At 43.7% G+C, this 19,793-nt stretch overlaps 1 protein-coding gene across 6 annotated transcripts in view; it reads left to right on the plus strand.

Moving 5' to 3' along the window:
- Tex14 (testis expressed 14, intercellular bridge forming factor) overlaps positions 1 to 9,605 on the plus strand; it is a 127,377-nt gene extending 117,772 nt beyond the window's left edge. For 5 of the 6 annotated variants that reach the window (XM_036197549.1, XM_036197554.1, XM_036197550.1 and 2 more), the window contains 4 exons: positions 4,105 to 4,197; positions 6,264 to 6,373; positions 8,676 to 8,727; positions 9,302 to 9,605. In XM_036197549.1, coding sequence (XP_036053442.1) covers positions 4,105 to 4,197; positions 6,264 to 6,373; positions 8,676 to 8,727; positions 9,302 to 9,338 — 292 coding nt within the window. In that variant the 3' untranslated portion in view covers positions 9,339 to 9,605. The remainder of the gene's footprint in view (positions 1 to 4,104; positions 4,198 to 6,263; positions 6,374 to 8,675; positions 8,728 to 9,301) is intronic. The other variant, XM_036197551.1, reaches the window with a different exon arrangement.
- The last annotated feature ends 10,188 nt before the right edge of the window (positions 9,606 to 19,793 follow it).

Here is a 19,793-nt window from a genome sequence, read left to right on the forward strand (position 1 = left end):
ATCTGCCTGCCTCTGCCTCCCAATTGCTAGGAATAAAAGCATGCACCACCACCACCACCAGGCTTAGTTTTTCTAAAACTTCATTTTGTGAAGCAAACAGATTTCAGCTTTTTTCAGATTTTATTCAAAGGTATTGGAAGAAACCTTTAGTTCTTTCTGGCTAAGAGAAAAATTGGGGGTCATCTGGACCTCAAGAAACCCTCATTTGGTCCTGACCAAAACACTCATATGTGTTGTAAGGTGACTTCTTGAGCTCACTCCCTTGGCCTCTTGACTTCTTTGAACTGCCATTCAGGGCCAGGACAGGGAGGGGTGAGTCATACACATTTGGACCCAAGCCTGAAGGGGCACCAAAACCTCAGCAGCAATAGAAGTAATTAAAAAGGCTTATAAAGGGCTATTTCTTCTCTCTCTCTCTCTCTCTCTCTCTCTCTCTCTCTCACACACACACACACACACACACACACACACACACACACACACGAGTGTTGTGAGTATATTGTCTGTTGTCTACATGCATGCCTAAGGCCTGCAGAGTTCTGAAAAGGGTGTGGATCTCCTGGAACTAGATTTACAGATGTAGTAAGTCACCATGTAGGTGCTGGGAATCAAACCCAGGTCCTCTGGGAGAGCCGCAAATGCTCTAAACTGCTGAGATGTCTGTGGAGGTTTGAATAAGAATGGTCCCCACAGGCTCATAGATTTGAATGCTTAGTCACTAGGGAGGAAGTGGCACTATTTGAAAGGATCAGGAGGTGTGGCCTTATTGGAGAAAGTGTATCACTGGGGGTGGGCTTTGAGAGTTCAGAAACCTAAGCCAGGCCCAGTGACTCTGTTCTTGCTGCCTGTGGATCCAGATATAGAACTCTGAACTATTTCTCCAGCACCATGTCTTATCTGCATGCTGCCATGCTTCCCAGCATGATGATAATGGACTAACCCTCTAAAACTGTAATCAAGCCCCGATTAAATGCTTTCTTTATAATAGTTGCTGTAGTCATAGCATCTCTTCCCAGCAATAGAATACTGACTAGACACACTCTCTCTGGCCTTAAGTAATGTTTTCTATAATTTTTAAAAAGATTAAAGTTGGGGCTGGAGAGATGGCACAGAGGTCAAGAGCACTGGCTGCTCTTCCAGAGGTCCTGAGTTCAATTCTCAGCACCCACACGGCAGCTCACAACTGTCTGTAACTTCAGTTCCAGGGCTCTGACACCTCCACACAGACGTACATGCAGACAAAACACCAGTGGGCATAAAAAATAAAATGGGCCGGGCAGTGGTGGCACACGCCTTTAATCCCAGCACTCTGGAGGCAGAGGCCGGCCTGGTCTCCAGATCGAGTTCCAGGAAAGGCAGAAAGCTACACAGAGAACCCCTGTCTCAAAAAACAAACAAACAAAAATAAAATGGAATCACTCTGGCCGTGGTGGCACACACCTTTAATCCCAGCACTCGGGAGACAGAGGCAGGCGGATCTCTGAGTTCGAGGCCAGCCTGGGCTACAGAGTGAGTTCTAGGACAGGCACCAAAAGTACACAGAGAAACTGTTTCTGTCTCAAAAAAACCAAACAACAACAAAAAATGGAATCATAAAAAAAAAAAAAGACTGAAGGCACTGCAAACGAGTTCACAAGGAACAAAATAAACTTTGAAAAGAGACAAGACTTAGCTCTGTGGTGGCACATGCTCCTTCCCTCATCCTGCTCCTGATTTTGGTCTCACATGTCCTCAGGGAAGCCATACACAGTGCTTTCAGCAGCAAAGACCAGAAAACCCCACTGCCGTGGGTAAATGAGTTTTTCTCATTTAACAAGAGACTCATGAGTGGCAGGCACCACTGCCATCATACCACCAGAGACTTAGGCTTTTTTCATTTTTTCTGTTCTATTGCCTGGGACCCTGTAACATGTTGGCCTTTGCGCTTACTTAATTTTTCTGCCTTTCCCTCAAAACCTGTCTCCTGGTGGCAGGACGGCTGTTGTTCACACAACAAGCAAAGGTAAAAAGAGGCTAAGAGGGACTGGAGAGGTGGCTCAGCGGTTAAGAGCATTAATTGTTCTTCCAGAGGTGCTGAGTTCAATTCCCAGCAACCACATGGTGGCTCACAACCATCTGTAATGGATCAGGTTCCTTATTCTGGTGTTTATATAAAATATATGAATAAATAAATCTTTTTTAAAAAGAGGCTAAGATAAAGGAATATGGTTCTGGAATCTGTCCTCTTTTATTTTGGGAAGAAAACCTTTCCTAGAAGTTTCCCAGCAGTTACTTATATCTCATTGGCTAAACTGTGAATCTGGTATTTGTCCCACTCCTAAAGGCTAAATTGTTCTTTTTAAGGTAGGATGAGAGAAGCCTAAAACAGAATTCACAGAAGGAGATGAGTCCTAAGAGCTGAGGCAGTGTTGTTCTTTTTAGAGGAGGAGACAACAAAGGAGCAAATGGGAGAAGACTTGTTTTGGTCCAATAAACATTTTGGAACACTTTTTAACATTTTTATTTATTAAATTTCATTCAACATAATTTTCTGTGTTTTGTGTGTGGTGTACCATGCATGATGTGAGTGTGGAGGTCAGAGGTCAGCTTTGTGGACATTGTCAGGGCTGTGTAGCAAGTGCTCATTCATATCATCTCACCAGCCCTGAGAAGTCTCTAGTCAGCGATGTGCTGTAACTACTCCACCCATGGCCCATCACTTTCAGCAGAAGCTGTGTGGACTATTTAGGGGAGAGATGAGTACCCTAGGCCAAGTTAGTGCTGGGCGTGGTGGCAGGTGTTTTGTGTTTGCAGCAGGAAGACCAAAGTTGAAAGCAAGCCTTCAGAACAACAACAGCAAGTTATGTTTGACTATAAAAGTATAAAGTCCTTAGTACCTTGTCACCAAGTTAGCTCCTGGGGCTGGGGATGTGGCTCACTTGGTAGAGTGCTTGCCTGGAATGTATGGTTTCTATTGGGCTTTTTGTTTGTTTTCCAAGGCAAGCTTTCTTATCTTTGGCTGTCCTGGAACTCATGCTGTAGACCAGTCTGGCCTCGAACTCAGAGATCCACTTGCCTCTGTGTGTGCCACCACACCCAGCTGAGGCATTCTGTTTGATTCCAAGCACCACATCAACTCCACCTAGGGACACATACCTGTAATGCTAGCACTCAGACTGTAGAAGTGAGAGGATCAGAAATTCAAGACCAGCTTTGGATGCATAGCGAATTCAAAGCCCGCCTGGACTACATAAGACCCTATCTCAAAAACGTTACTGTTGTTTCTTCCCTTTGGACATTGATGTATTTGTGGAGGGAGGTGGTGTGGCCACAGCACACATGAATATATCAGAAGACAACCTGCAAGAGTTGCTGCTCTCCTTCCACCGTGTGAGTCCCAGGGGTCTAACTCAGGTCAGCAGGCAAATACTTTTACCCACTGACCTCACGTACCTGGAGCTTACAATATGGCTAGTCTAGCTAGCCAGCCTGACCAAGGGATCCCCATCTCCGCCCTCTAAATTCTGGGATTACAGGTGGTCTGGCTTTTATGTAGGTTCTAGGGGTTCATATCTGATCTTCCTGCTTATTTGAGAAGTACTTTTTCACTGAACCCTCTCCCCAGCCCCTTTATCTTAATTTTTCAAAAGGCTGGCAGTATTGCCCACAAGCAGGTCACCCACAATGCTCAGGTGTCTCAGTGCTATGTGATTGGTTGGTCCTAGGCACACTATAGAATGGAAGCTCTTTTTTCAGTTGGAAAATACATTTTAGACCTTCTAAAAATATCTTTTAGCTTCTAGCCTCAGAAGTAGTTCAGAAAAACACATAGAAAGCATGTACAATTATAACCTCATATAGAAACTGAATTTAATGACCTATAATTGAGACAGTTGGCATTAGAGGGAGTGATCTCATGGGTTCCAGGATTTTGTCAAGGAGCTAAAGGACTATTTTAGTGTACATATAAGTTAAAGACAAGTGACCTCTGGAGTCTAGACACAGTCTCACACCTTATGTTCATTCAGTTCTTGTGAAAGCACTGGTTTTAAGAACCTTTTCACTGCACAGTGATATGAGAGAAAATGACTCTTGTCACCATTATCTTTACTTGCCCTTGGACAGAGCTCATTCTTCTCTTGATGAGGACCTGGAAAGATTGCTGCAGTCACCTGAGGAGAACATGGCACTGCTGGACCCCTCCAAGGGCTCTACAAGGTTGTCTTTATCCATTAAGGAGTCATTTCTTACGTTTCACAGGGAAGAACATACAAAGTGTTATGTGCCTAGGGGATAGAATCCTAGGCTCCCAGTTTCTGTCTTTTTTTTTTCCCTAGGAAGTAGCTAGGCTTTCAGCCTGTTGGAAAATGAATGTCTGGCGATGGCATTACAGGGCTGTAGATCAGCCAGGCCTGACTCCCATGTCTTCAGTCTCACACCGTCCTCTGCCTCTAATCTCCTACTCCCCAGGACACCAGTTAGGAGACTGGTAGCAGTTAGAGCCCTCAGATTGGATTTAGCCCCCCACCTTCAACATTTCATCAGTCATCTGAGTTCAATCAGAAAGGCATAGATATCCGATTTTCAGAGAACACAGATCAGAAAGTGAATGCTAATGTGATGAACAGACTTAAAATCCAAAATTATCTTGGCAGTGGAAATGTTGACTCCTGTAAAGATGAAGACAGAGCCAGGTATAGCTGTTGCATGAACCTGTAGTCTCAGCTATTAAAAGTCTTAAGGGGGTGAGTGTTTGAGCCCAGAAGTTCACGGTCAACCTAGGAATATTCTACAATGTCTCAAACAAACCAAAGTATAACAACAAAAATGGTAAGGTTAAGAAATTGGCAAGTTTTAGATTCAAAAGCATACAGTGTGAGAAAGAAGGCCTAACTGGATAATTTTTTTATTGGAAATTCTGTTCACTGTAATTATGTTGAGGGCAGGAAGTCTCAATCCATATGGCCAGCACTTAATTTCTAAAAAGGTCAATATAGCATGAATGCAGGATACACAGAAATGAGGAAATAAACCACAAAAATGAATGCACTGTTGGAGTACTCCTACAGTGCATTTCTAGTGGATGCTAGCAATCCACAGAGAGGACACAGAGTAGTCACATCTGGAAACCAGGTCATATGAGAACATCTGAGGAGCCAGGGAGCCTTGGCCTGAAAATAGCAGAGGAATGGAGAATTTGATAGCTTTCCCTCAGATGCCTGAAATACTGTAAAGTGAAGAGTCTACTTACTGTCTTCTGCCCCAAAGGATGGAGCTGGTGACTAGATGTTGCAAAGTAACAGATTTTTTTACTAGTGAAGCACAAACTTTCTAGTGATCACAGCCATTACAGAGAGGAAACAGCCTTTCCATTTCAATAGTAGCTGCAGCTGTCCACGTGGACTGGATGACTCTGTGGTCCTGAGTGTTTGGACAGAAGTAGAAGATAAACTTACAGGCCTTTGCCTCTGGTTATGTTCGTGAAGGTTAGCAGAGAAAGGGCCCTTTGACTCTAGGTGACTTTATCTTCTCCCCCACCCTAGAGGGGTAGCTAGCAGTTTCTGCTCTGAAGGAGAATGTGGCCTCAACTGTGAGATGCTTATTTAGACTTCCCACATCATAGGGAGATTGAGGGAAGCAAAGACAAGGTGGTCATTATTTCAACGAGAATGCTGATCATAATATAAGGAAAAGACTCTTTTTCCCCCTTGGAGGCTAGCTATGCATGCTAATGTTGAAAACAGAGTCTGATTACATAGGCTTTCTGGGTTAGATCCTAGTTCTAGAACTTCTTAGTATGTCATTTCCTGTGCCTTGGTTTCCACATCACACAATGTTGATGGGTATCAGGAACTACTTCATAGAGTTCTGAAAACGAAGTGAGTTAACACATATTTAAACTAGCCTTGTCAGCATGGTGACACATGCCTTTAATCCCAGCACTCTGGAAACAGGCATTGAGATTGCTCTGAATTCAAGGCTAGCCTGGTTTACTTAGTGAGTTCCAGGCCAGTTAGGACTATCTAGGAAACGCTGTTTATAAAAATAGATAGATAGATAGATAGATAGATAGATAGATAGATAGATAGATAGATAGATAATACAAATGAAATAAAAATTAAAGATAAACAAATAAAAATCAGAAGTATATAAATAAATATACTGACACTTGACCCTGTAGGAACATCCCACCAGTACTTAGTACTGGTGTTTATTTTGGAGCATAGTCTTGTTCCCCTGATTATTATGTATGTGTTTAATGGTCCAAATCATTGTCATTAAAGGGTGAAAAAAACCGAGGATCAAGACACTGTTGAACAGAAGAGAAAAAGGGAAGAAAGCAACAAGCTGGAGAGACGGAACTCAGACAGCTTCTCAGGGGCGCTGGAAGAAGGTCTGGGCGAGGGATGGTTATGTAGTCTGCACTTCCTGAGCTTGGGTGACCAGGGAAGGCTTGTTTTCCTGTTTAGGTTTTTCCAGACAAGGTTTCTCTGTGTAGCCTTGGCTGTCCTAGAACTCACTCTGTAGACCAGGCTGGCCTCAAACTCATAAAGATCCACCTGCCTCTGTCTCCTGAGTTCTAGGACTAAAGGCGTGCACCACCACCACCTGGCCCATCAAAGCCTTTAAGGAATATTTCCCAGATGCTGTATATATAATCTTCCCATCTGTGGTAATGTCCTTTTCCTTGCAGTTTAGCTCAGTATTTCTGAGAACTGCCAACATAATTTCGTCACAAAACAGTAACATCAAAATTTGGGTTTTTTTCTTCTTTATTTTTTGGGGGGGTGTTGGTTGTTTTAAGACAGGGTTTCTCTGTGTAGCTTTAGAGCCTGTCCTAGAACTCGCTCTGTAGACTAGGCTGGCCTCAAACTCACAGAGATCTGCCTGGCTCTGCCTCCCAAATGCTGGGATTAAAGGTGTGTGCCATCACTACCCGGCTGTTTTTGTTTGTTTTTTTTTTTTCCAAGACAGGCTTTCTCTGTGTAGCCTTGGCTGTACTGGAACTTAACAATGTAGAACAGGTTGGCCTTGATCCACCTGCCTCAGCCTTCTGAGTGCTGGGGTTAAAGGTGTGCTCCACAACCTCCTGGCTGTTCTTTACTTTTTTGAGACAGCATCTCACTCTAACCTCACTCAGCATCTCAAACTTAAACAGTCCTCTTACCTACCAGGTGCTGGGATTGTAGGCACAAGCTGACACTCCTGACTTTTTAGTTCTGTTTCTAAAACAAGCCATGGGTGAGCCTCAATTTGTACATTGTCTGTAAAGCTGTTTTGCATTTAAATATATTCAAAAGTGTTTTAAATTTAAGCTCAGTATGGTGTGATGCATGCCTCAGCACTAGGGGTAGAAGCAGGAGGATCACCCACGGATCTCAAGGCCAGCCAGGGATACCTTTTTTCCGAGACAGGGTTTCTCTGAGTAGCTTTGCGCCTTTCCTGGAACTCACTTGGTAGCCCAGGCTGGCCTTGAACTCACAGAGATCCACCTGGCTCTGCCTCCGAGTGCTGGGATTAAAGATGTGTGCCACCACCACCCAGCTGAGGGATACCTTTTCTAAAAACAACAAAAACCAAGGGCTTTGAGACTCCTCAGTGGATCTTGCTGCCAAGCCTGAGGGACCTAAAGTTTGATCCCCAGAACCTACATAAGGAAACGAGAGATCCAGCTGCAGTAGTTGTCCTCCAACCCCCATACACACACACACACACACACACACACACACACACACAAATGTAAGATAAAATTTTAAGAGTTTTAAATTTAGCTCACGTGGGTACTGAAGAAATCATATATTACAGAATTTAAGTCGTGTAAAAATTATAAATTAGCCTTTGTTGCAAAGTGATTCTGATAGAGTGTCAGGCTTCTAATATACCTTTACAAATGATCTCCTTCTATGTCTATTTTACTCAGGGAGTTAGATGGTCACCTTTTCAGGTCATCTAGTTTTCCTTGCATCCCTTCCCTAGTCCCTTTTCTGCCCTGTAGACTGCATCTCGTTGGTTTTCTGTTATCCATTGGGGGCCCTGGCAGGAGATCAGAGGGCAAGAAGATTGTCAATCACTTCCCTTTCCTACCTACTTGAGCACCTTGCCTCTGGTCACCATGGTGTCCCTCCAAAGTATGTTTCCTAACCCCAGTTCCCTCCAGTTTCCAGTGACTGTCCTCTGTCCCATCCACACTGCTCAGCTCCTTTCCACGGAGGCTCTCCACAGCTACTAGCCAATAGATGTCTTGGCAACCCTTGTTTGTTCCCTTAACTCTAATTATACCTTTGTGTATAGCCACTTTGTTAAGAAATCTTTATCTGTACTAGCTCTGTACACATTTTATTTCCTCCAGAACTCTAATTGGCATAGGGCCCAGAGTAGATGGACATTTAGCCAAGATTGAATTCACCAAGAAGATAACTCAGGGACTTTGGAAAGGTAATGCAGGGACTTTGAATTAGTATCAGTGGTACCCATTGCTGTCACAGGGAGCTAGCTATAGGATATTAGGAGAAGGAACCATTAACTGTGTTTTCAGGAAAGTTGTATCTATAGAGTAGAACAAATCAGCAAACAGCACAGTAAACTAAAGAGCATTCTAATGTGAATACTGAATTCTGACAGCCCTTGACCTAGAAAGTAACCAGGCTTTTTTTTTTTTTTTCTTCTTCTTCTTCTTCCTCTTGTGTTTCATCAAGATGAACTAAAGCCCTGTTTTTGGAAGCGACTGGGTTGGTCTGAACCTTCCAGGTAATGAGATAGCATGTTTATAGGTCAGAGTTTGTTCTTTTTAGATTGCATGAGCAGACTTAAAATATTTACCAGTTTCTAAATAAATACCATTAACAGATTGAATTCACACCAAGCCACTAAATTTGTAGTTTTATATCTAAAGTTGATAAATATAAGGTGAAATTAATCCCAACTTTGCTTACCTAAGTTATGTCTGCTCAAGACAGGTTTTCATACACAGGGAATATGAAAGATGCTGCTGTTGTCTGCTTTGTAGTCATCTTGCATTTCATGATATGTTGTTGATCATTATCTGCCTTGATTATACAGACAAAATTCCTTCTCTGTGACTTCAGTTGAATAGGAAGTCTGTGTGTGTGTGTGTGTGTGTGTGTGTGTGTGTGTGTGTGTGTTCTAAATACACACACACAGAGACATACACGTTGGGTTTAGGATATGAGGTGAATGGCAGAATGCTTGTCTGGATTGTGTGAGGCCTGGAATGTGAACCCAAGTACTGCACAAGAATTTTTAAAATTATGTGTGAACTCAAAACTTCCCTTTTTTTGTCCTTTCAAATCTGTGCACACAGGATAATTGTGCTGGATCAGAGTGACTTGTCAGAGTGACTGGCACTGGATCGAGGCGGTTCCGGCCGGAGTCAGGTGCTGTGGCCTGTGGCCTCCTTTCTTTTGTCTGCATCAGTTGCCTCCAGGACAGTGATTCCAGTTCTGCAACTCACCCTTTGTCCTGCTGCTGCTGCTGCTGCTGTGGGCACAATAATGTGGAGCATGCTTAATCATTTGTTTTGAATCAGGTTTCTGAAAAGTGCAAGGTGACCATAATGGCGAACATTTTATTGTGTTCAGAATGGCTTTTGATTTTATTGATGTAAGTTTTTGAAACGTAATTTTGTTATATAATAAAATGTTTACTTTTAATACTAGTTAGGTTCCAATTGTGTAACATTTATTTCTGGGCTTTAGTTTGGGGGTTGGGAAAATTGCTATATTTCCCTTCTGTCTAGAACCAGCCTCCTAGAAGATAGCAACAAAACTCTAATTAGTTTTGAACTTTTTGAGATGAACAACATCATCTCTACATATTTTGGATACACACCTCACAGCATCAGTGTATTGGAAGAATGGAACTGTGATAAAACTAAAATCACAATATTTTCTCTCATTTAGCTTCTCTGTGACTATTAGCCAGATGCAGCTGTGTTTCCAGACTGGGATCTAGAGGATTCGTGTCCACGTAGAGTTTTCACATATTAATAGCAACTTTTCTCAGAAGCACTGCACTGTTGTGCAGTACTGGCATTTTATTTTGTCTTGGTAGGTAGTAGATCTTTGTTGTGAAAACCTAATAGTTCCTATTGAGGATGATAATATTCATACATCTTAGATTATAGAAAATTTCCCCTGTACAGATGAAAGGACACATTTCTTTGGTTACCTTCAAACAAAGAAACAGTTGCTTACTGTTGTAAAGTCGGTTGTCTGAGTGTGTGGTAGCTCATGAATGCCTGAAATTCTAGCACTTGGAAAGCTGGGTCAGAAGGCTTGCCTTGATTCAGGCCAGTCTGGAATACATGTAAGACCCTTCCCAAAGAAAGCAAACAACAAGGGGCCTGCAAGATGGCTCAGTGCTAAAAGCACTTGTCATCAAGCCTGACAGCCTGATTTGATCACCAGGACCTGTGTGGAAGATGGAGAGAGCTGGCTCTCAATTCTCCACACACACTCAGTGAATAAACAAATATGATAAAAATTGTAAAAGCAAGCAAACAACAAAACAAAACCACTCCCAAGTTTACAAATAATACTACATGTAAGGAACAGTGAGGATATAGAGACTTATGGTACGGTTTTCCTCTCAAAAAACTCATCTATTTGATGAGACAGTTATATGTAAGAATGTGAAGACTAACAGCAGACACTACATGAGAAGTGGATGACTTATAATTGTAACATCATCCATTCATAATCATTAAGATTACAGTAATGCCTGCTGATAAGAATTGTAATTTTGGCTGGGTATGGTAGCACACACCTGTAATCCCAGCACTTGGTAGGCAGAGGCAGGCAGATCTCTGAGTTTGAGGCCAGCCTGGTCTACATAGTTCCAGGACAGCCAGAGCTATTGTAGAGAGACCCTGTCTCAAAAAGCAGAAAATAAAAAAGGAATTGTGATCTGTCTAGGGAATAGACTCCTCTGTGGGGCCTGTGACTATGAAATACTGAAATGTATTGACCTGTATATGTTGGTAAAGCACACTTACGGGCTATAGTAACCACTGTGTACCAGATACTGCACACATCAAGCCTTTTCTTACACATGGGAGCCCTACCATTTCTTTTTTTTTTTTTCTTTTTTTCTTTTTGGTGTTTTTGAGACAGGGTTTCTCTGTAGCTTTGGAGGCTGTCCTGGAGCTCCCTCTGTAGACCAGGCTGGCCTCGAACTCACAGAGATCCACCTGCCTCTGCCTCCCGAGTGCTGGGATTACAGGCGTGCGCCGCCACTGCCCGGCTGCCTACCATTTCTTTAGGGTGCTGCTTCCATCACTCCTGTCAGCCATTTCAAGCTTCAGCCCCTCGTTTCCCATTGACAATCAATTACTCTTAAATCTAACTTTTTAAAGAAAGTACAAGCCATTGGGTGAAACTTAACTCAGCTTCCCATCACCACAACTCATGGCGTAACCACATCAATCTCTGTGGAAGAACAGATGCAGTCCTTTTTTTTTTTTTACCCTGAGACAGGGTTTCTCTGTAGTTTTGGTGCCTGTCCTGGAACTCGCTCTATAGACCAGGCTGGCCTCGAACTCACAGAGATCCTCCTGGCTCTGCCTCTGCTTCTGCCTCTTGAGTGCTGGAATTAAAGGCATGAGCCACCACTGCCTGGTTATATGCAGTCTCTCTTAAAGTACAAATCAGTGTGTTCTATATGTACTTATTCTTCCCACTTTCTCTTATCCTAACAGAATGTCCTTCCTATCCCAGGACAGTCTTTCATCTGTGTCCATTCTGAGTTTTCCTTCTTGCGTAGCATTTTTCTTTTTAACAACTTCAGCTTTTATTAGGAGATGTGGCTTTGTTGGAGTAGGTGTGTCCTTGTTGGAGGAAGTGTGTCATTGTGGGGGCAGGCTTTGAGGTCTCTTTTGCTCAAGCTTTGCTCGGTGTAACTTATAGACCACTTCCTGTTGCCTGCAAGCCAAGATGTAGGACACTCAGCTCCTTCTCCAGCACCATGTCTGCCTGTACATTGATATGCTCCACCATGATGGTAATGGACTGACCTCTGAACTGTGAGCAAGCCACCACAATTAAATGTTTTCCTTTATAAGCATTGCCATAGTCTGTTGTGGAATAATTCTTTAGTACACTGTGAAGATTGGTCACTGTGATTTATTTAATAAACAAGCTGAGTGGCCAATAGCTGAACAGAATAAGGTTAGGTGGGAAAGCCAAACTGAGAGTGCTGGAAGGAGAAGGGCCGAATCTAGAGTTGCCAACAGATGCAGAGAGAACAAGATGGGCACTCTGCACTGAGAAAAGGTACCAAGCCACCTGGCAAAGCATAGATAAAAAATGTGTTAATTTAAGTGTAAGAGTTAGCTAATAACAAGCCTGAGCTATTGGCAGAGCATTTATATTAAGTCTCTGAGTCAATTATTTGGGAAGTAACTGCCAGTTATTTGGGAGCAGGCAATCAGGACAGGAGAACTCCACCTACAGTGGTCATGTTGTCTCTTCACAGCAATAGAAACCCTAACTAAAACAGGCCATTCTCATCTCATAGGTTTGGGGATCTGAACTCTAGTCCCCACAGTTGTGCACCAGATGCTTTAATCACTGAACCATCTCCCCATTTTCGAACTTTCTTCTTTATTCATTGCCTTCCATAAGCATTGACATGTAGATTTTCTTATCTTTAAAAATCATTCCCTGAGCTGGGCCTGATGGTGGTGCATGCCTGTGATCTCAGCACTTAAGAGTCAAGGGCTAGAAGATTGCAATTTGGAGGTCAGGTTGGACTACAGAGTAAGTTCAAGACCAGCCTGACTACAGAAAGCAACAAGATGGGTTACAGAGACGGTTCAGCAGAGAAGTTGCTTAGGAGAAGTTGCTGCTCTTTTAGAGGTTTAGAGCTCAGTTCCTAGCACCTGTATCAGAGAGCTCACAACAGCCTATAAGTCCAGCTCCAGGAGATCTGACACCTTTCTCTGGTCTCCACAGGCACCCAAATACATGTGGTGCACTGCGGGTGACCAGCCCCCACGTTTATTTACCTCAGGGACTCTTGAGAAATGAGGATGAGACTTAGAAATAGAGGGAAGAGAAACAGAGAGAAACGGGTGAGCCTGGATCCTTATCCACCGGCCCAGAACTTTATTCCAAAGGTCTATTTATAACAATGTCACGGGGTGGAGCAAAAGACATCCCCCTTGCTAGTCACAGTCAAGTGACTTACAAACACCTGATACCCAAGCCCATGGTCCAATCAACCTCTTATGCAGTCCTGCTGGGTACAGCCACTAGGAAACCTAGTGGGCTACAGCAGTGCACACATACACATAAATTAATAATAATAATAATAATAATAACAACAACAATAACAATAATAAATCTTAGCCAGCTATGGTGGTGCATACCTTTAATGTCTGAACTTGGGAGGCAGAGGCAGGCAGATCTCAGTTAGTTCAAAGCCAGCCTAGTTTACAAAATGAGTTCCAGGTCAGCTAGGAGCTACATAGTAATAGAATTTGTCTCAAAACAAACAAACAAATGAACAAAAGCAATAAAAATAAATCCTAACGACAAAATAAGTGGCAGAGAGCTTACCTCACAAGTGTGAGGCCTCAGGTCCCGTCCTCAGCACTACATAAAACAGCATGTCCTGGATTCCACCTATCTTTCAGCCCCTGACTTCTCTCATTGCAGGTCTGGAAACACTGCACTTGATATCTTTGGTACCTCACCTCCCTATCTCTCCTCAGCACACTCCAATCTGAATCCCACTTCCATTCTCTAGAAGTTCCTCAGGTCACCAGGGTCTGCCGTATTTCCAAGTCACTGTCACTTTCGCCCCATTGTTAATTGCTCACTCCACCTGTTTCCTCCGTTTCATCCATGTTACACTCCTGGTTTTCTTCCTGGTTATTCCACTTCAGCCTGCACCTCCAGCTTTTCTCTGAGTGGTCTTCCCAAGTGACTGTGATGGCTTCAATGAGAATGTCCCCATGCGCTCTTAGGTCCTCAGTTTGGAAGGATTGGGAGGTGTGGCTTGTTGCAGTAGGTCTGTCACTGGGGGTGGGCTTTGAGGTTTCAAAAGCCCACGCCACGCCCAGGTCTCCCCCAACCTCCTCCCTGCCTGTGGATTAGGATGTGAAGCTCTCAGTGTGGTGCCTGTCTACTTCCTGCCGTGATCATTGTGGACTAACCCTCTGAAGTTGTAAGCAAGCTGCCAGTTGAATGCTTTCCTTTGTAAGAGTTGCCTTGGTCATGGCATCTGTTCACAGCAATAGAAACCTGAACTAAGACAGTGACCTAGTTTACTTCCATGGGTCCAGTTAGTGTGTGTGTTCCAACAATCCCAGATCTGCGTTGTGAGTCTAAGGATAAGCCTCTCTCTGAGCTCATGTGCCTGTCCGTACATTCAGTGTCTCCTTCTTTCTGCTGTCTCACAGATTGAGCCAATAAGAACTGACAGTCTTAGCTTCGTTTGCTTTTAGCATTTTCAATCAGTTGTGTTTAGTGTTCTGTTACCCACGCAAACCAGAGAGCCAGAAACTGTCTTTGACTCTCATTACTTAACTCGTTACATCTAAAAAATCAAGCCTGACAGTGGTGGCGCACTCCTTTAACCCCAGCACTTGGGAGGCAGCAGCAGATGGATCTCTGGGAGTTGGAAGCCATCTTGGTCTACAGAGTGAGTTTCAGGGCAGCCAGGGCTACACAGAGAAACGCTGTCTTGGGGGGGGCGGGGCGGGGATCAGTAAGGACTTACTTCAAGCTGAGTGTGGTGGCACAGGAGTATAACCCCAGCACTTTGGAGGCCAGTCTGGGCTAGTGTGAGAAAACAAGAAACAACAGCAAAGAACTACCCGGGACGAACAAAAACCTTTAACCTCCAAAACACACGCTCCTTCTTGGGTTTCTGTTGCCACTGCCCCTGTCACGTAGCAGCAGCCTTCTCAAGTGGCTCTTCCATGTAATTACATCTAATGTCAGGCTGGCCTTGAACTTCTGGTCCTCCTGAATCTACCTTCCAAGAGCCGGAACGACAGATACTTAACACCATGTCTGTCTTGGAAATCTTTAACTCTTACATGCAATTCACTGCCCCAGGCCTTGAAGCAGTGCTGAGCCGAGCAGAGTGTCTGCTGTCCTGGAGTTCATGTAGCTACGAAATGACCAAATGACATTAATAGTAAATGCTATGATGATAATAGATAAAAATGATATTAATTGCATCTAGATGCTGAGAGGCAACTTAACATTAAATAAGGGGTTCAACAGAAGCTGTTGTGAAGATGTGACCTTTAAACTTTGGCTGGAATGATAGGAAAGAGCCAGTCTGTGACTGGAGGATGAGCGTCCAGCACCAAGAACAGCAGGTGCAGAGCTCTGTGGGAAACACTGAACTGAGGAATGAGAGGCCCGTGTGATAGAGAAGAACAGGTCATAGGGAGGATGTCGGAAAGTACAATGAGGGGGTTGGAGAGATGGCTCAGTGCTTAAGAGCACTGGATTCTCTTCCAGAGGACCCGGGTTTGACTCCCAGCACCCACATGGCAGATCACAACTGTCTGTAACTCCATCCCAGGGGATCCAAAGCCATCTTCTGGTCTGCATGGGCACTGGTTGCACACATGGTGCACAGACACATATGTAGGCAAAACACCCACGTGCATAACAATAAATAATTTTTAAAAATTACAGTGAAGTTGGAAGATTAAGCAAGGGGGATTATAGACCATGCACAACATAGGAATTGTTAGAAAGTTCTCTTTCCTAATTTTTGGTTTTTTGAGACAGGGTTTCTCTGTGTCACTCTGGCTGTCCTGGAACTCACTTTGTAGACCAGGCTGGCTTTGAACTCACAGAGATCTGCCTGCCTTTGCCTCCCCAGTACTGGGATTAAAAGTGTACTCTACAGTCCAGCAGTGGTGGCACACGCCTTTAGTCCCAGCACTTGGGAGGCAGAGGCAGGCAAATCTCTGTGAGTTCAAGACCAGCCTGGGCTACCAAGTGAGTTCCAGGAAAAAGGTGCAAAGCTACACAGAGAAACCCTACCTCGAAAAATCAAAAAAGTGTACTCTACCACTGCCCAGCTTCTCTTCTCTAATTTTTTTGTTTTGATTTTGTTTATATTTTTGGGTTTTTGTTTGTTTGTTTGTTTTTTGAGACAGGGTTTCTCTGTGTTGTTTTGGTGCCTCGAACTCGGAGATCTGCCTGGCCCTGCCTCTCCAGTGCTGGGATTGAAGGTGTGCACCACCGCTACCTGGCTTCTCTAATTTCTAACACAATGTGTTATTGTTGTTTTTGTTTTGAGATAGGATTTCATATATTCCAGGCTAACTTACTATATAGTTGAGGATGACCTTGAACTTCTGTTCTTTCTTCCTCCACCTTCTTAGCACTAAGATTGTAGGCCTTTATCAGCACTCCAAATTATGTTAGCGCAGGATAGAATCTGTTAGACAAGTACTCTACCAATGAGCTATATCCCAGCCACGATGGTCTTTCATTCACTTTTTGGTGTTTGCATGTGAGTGTTTGTGTGTGGAGGCCAGAGGTCAACATTATGTGTCTTCCTCTTTTGCTCTTGACATTGATTTTTTTTTGAGACAGGAGCTCTTGCTGACCCTGGAGTTCATTGATTGGCTAGAATGGCTGGCTAATGGGCTCTGGAAATCTGTCTTTGTCCCTTCAGCACGGGGTTACAGGTACATGTCACAGTTGCTTTTTTATGAGTGTTGGGGATCTGAACTCAGGTCCTTATGTTTGCACAATAAGCACTTTATCTAATGAGCAATATCCCCACCCCCATAATGATGTTTTTACTGTGTGGATCTTGTTCAGATCTTTGCCCGTGGCTCTTAGGGGCACACTATGACATGTGCTATGCTTTCCCAGAATGCTTTCTCTTACCTAACAATACTACTTGGTTCTCAGCTTATATTTAATTTCCTCCTCAGGGAATCTTCTTGAAAATTTTGAACCTTGAACTACTAGGGCCTTTGTAAGATTCTCTACTAGTACCCTGCCTGCCTTTTTCTCCCCCTTGCATAGACCATATTGTCACATACACAAAAAATTATTAGCCAAGCATGGTGGTTCATGTCTTTAATCCCAGCACTTGGAGGCAGAGGCAGGTGAATCTCTTATGAGTTCGAGGCCAGCCTGGGCTATATAACAAGTGCTAGGGCAACCAGGGCTGTATAATAGAGACCCTCTCAACAGACAGGCAGGCAGACAAGACAGACAGAGTGTATGGAGATTGCTACAGCACACAGATGCCTGTGTCATGATATACGTGTTGAGGTTGGAGGACAACTGTCGGAAGTTGGTTCTTTCCACCATGGGTTAAGGGGATGGAATTCATCAAGGTTCTACAGCAAGCACGTTTACCTGTCAAGTCATCTCTCTGTCTCTGTATTTTCATTTTATACTGTACAACACACAGACCAGTAAAACGTTCCACTCCTGTTCCTATAAACTATAAGCTGAAGAAGGTCAGGTCATGTTTGTGGTGTTCACTGAGGTAGCCTGGGCTTATATTGTGGGGTATTCACCAGAGTAGACTGCTCAGACATAGGTTTAAGGCAATAAAAAGTCTTTATTAGCTGGCCAACAACTACACAGGTGTTCAGGATCCCAGTGTAGCACTGAGCCTTTCTCAGGGTGAGCTTTTCAGCACAAAAACCATGTTCTGGGTTGACATACTTCGGTTTAACAAGAACAGTTAGCCAGTAGAATTACAGAAGCCAAAAAGCAAGTTTAGTACATTTAGGGACTTTCCCAGAACTATGGGCTTTGATGGATTAGGTCTTTGTCTTAGTTGTGGCATGCTGTCTACATGCTAGGTTTTACACCCTGAATGATACTCTTATCGTGGAGTCAGTCATGCTAAGGTCTGATGCCCTGTTACAATATCAGGTATTCAGCTAACATGTTAAGTGAGCAATTAATTTCAATATTCACAAAACCTCCGAAGGTTAGGTGTGACTGCCCCCACTTAGAAAAGAAAAGACTATTTATTCAAAGGGGGTTTCATGGCCCTCCTGTGATCACACTGGAGCAAATGTATTTTTAATACTTAGAGATGGCACAGTAGCCCTCCCTGAGGTAGCTCAAAACTGCACGGGGAGACATTAAGAATTATGGAAATGGGGCCGGTGGTGAGCTAGCTCAGTGAATACAAAGCCATATGAGCCCGATGACCTGAGTTCAGTGTCTGGAGCTCACATTGGAAGGAGAACCCCCAGAAGTTGTCCTCTGACCAGACATTTTCCATTTCTCCCCTTCTCTCTCTCTCTCTCTCTCTCTCTCTCTCTCTCTCTCTCTCTCTCTCTCTGGAAGAGGTTAAAGAAATATTGGTGTTTAAGTATTACCCCAGAATTATTGGATTTATTTAATTTGAGGCTATGTGTGAGCTTATAAAAGCTCTCCAGGGGATTCAAATGTGCATCCAGGATGAAAAACTATTGTTCTGGGACTGGAGAGATGGCTCCAGCAGTTAAGAGCACATGCTGATCTTGCAGAGAACCCAGGTTCAGTTCCCATCATCCACATGGTGGTTTACAACCATCACTAATCCCAGTTCCAGGGGTCAGATGCCTTCTTTGACCTCTTCAGGCATGATGAACATGGTACACATAGACACACAGGCAAAATACTCATAAAATAAAATCAATATATCTAATAAATAAAGAGCTGTTGTCCTAAGGGGGGAGAAATTTAGAAATACTTAAAATTCAAGTCCTTGTAGAGATTAGAATGCCATTATAATTAACTATAAACCTAAGTAATTTTATCATAACTCATTTGAAGAAAAACTAACAGAAGAGAATAGTCAGTGTAGTGCACAAAACCATGAAGGTAAGTCTAAGCCTAACATCTGTAATGCCAGCATTCAGGAAGCTGAGGCAGGAGGATTGTGGGTTAGAAGCCACCTGTGTGACACAGTAAGATTCTGTCTCAAACAAAATGACCTTGATCTTTCCGAGTCAGTGATAGAAGGTTGCATATGGTCATTTCTGTGTCAAAAAGGAAGGCAAAGGAATGCAAAGAAGGAAAGTAGCCATTTCCTTTTTATCCACAGTGATCACTGAAACTGGAAAGTCACTCTTTGAGTAAGAAAAAGTGAGAAGGGCCAGGTGTACCTGCCTGTAATTCCCACAGCCTGAGAAGCTGAGGTGGGAGGGTGGAGAATCTGAGGCCAACCTAGGCCATTAGTGAGAACCTGTCAAAAGAGGAGGGCTTTCTCTCGACCATTGCCAGTAGTCTACAGAGGATGTATCATTGTGGATTTCTGGGGACCTCTCCAGCACTCTGCCTGTTCCTGTTCTCATGTGGTCTTCATTTATCATGGTCTGTTATTCCTCGTTCTCCCTTTCTGTTCTTGATCCAGCTGGGATCTCCTGCTCCCCTAAGCTTTCTTTCACTCAAACCTTGCCGTTCATTACTCCCACTGTCGTCCAGGTTGTTCATGTAGATCTCATCCATTTCTCTGTCATTGGGCGATTCCTGTGTCTTTCCTAGGGTCCCGTTTTCTAGGTAGCCTCCCTGGAGTTGTGTAGCAGTCTAGTCATCTTTGTTTTACATCTAGCATCCTCCTATGAGTGAGTACATACCATGTTCGTCCTTCTGAACCTTGGGCTTACACAGGGACACTTTGCTCAGCCTGGAAAGGAGGGGACTGGACCTGCCTGTACTGAATCCACCAGGTTTAAATGAATCCCCAGGGGAGTCTTGGCCCTGGAGGAGATGGGAATGGAGGGGAGGGGATGGGGGGAAAGTGGAGGTGGGGGCAGGAAGGAGGAGGACAGGGGAACCCATGGCTGATGTGTAAAA

Source organism: Onychomys torridus, chromosome 8, assembly GCF_903995425.1.
Source record: "Onychomys torridus chromosome 8, mOncTor1.1, whole genome shotgun sequence".
NCBI classification, from domain to species: domain Eukaryota; kingdom Metazoa; phylum Chordata; class Mammalia; order Rodentia; family Cricetidae; genus Onychomys; species Onychomys torridus.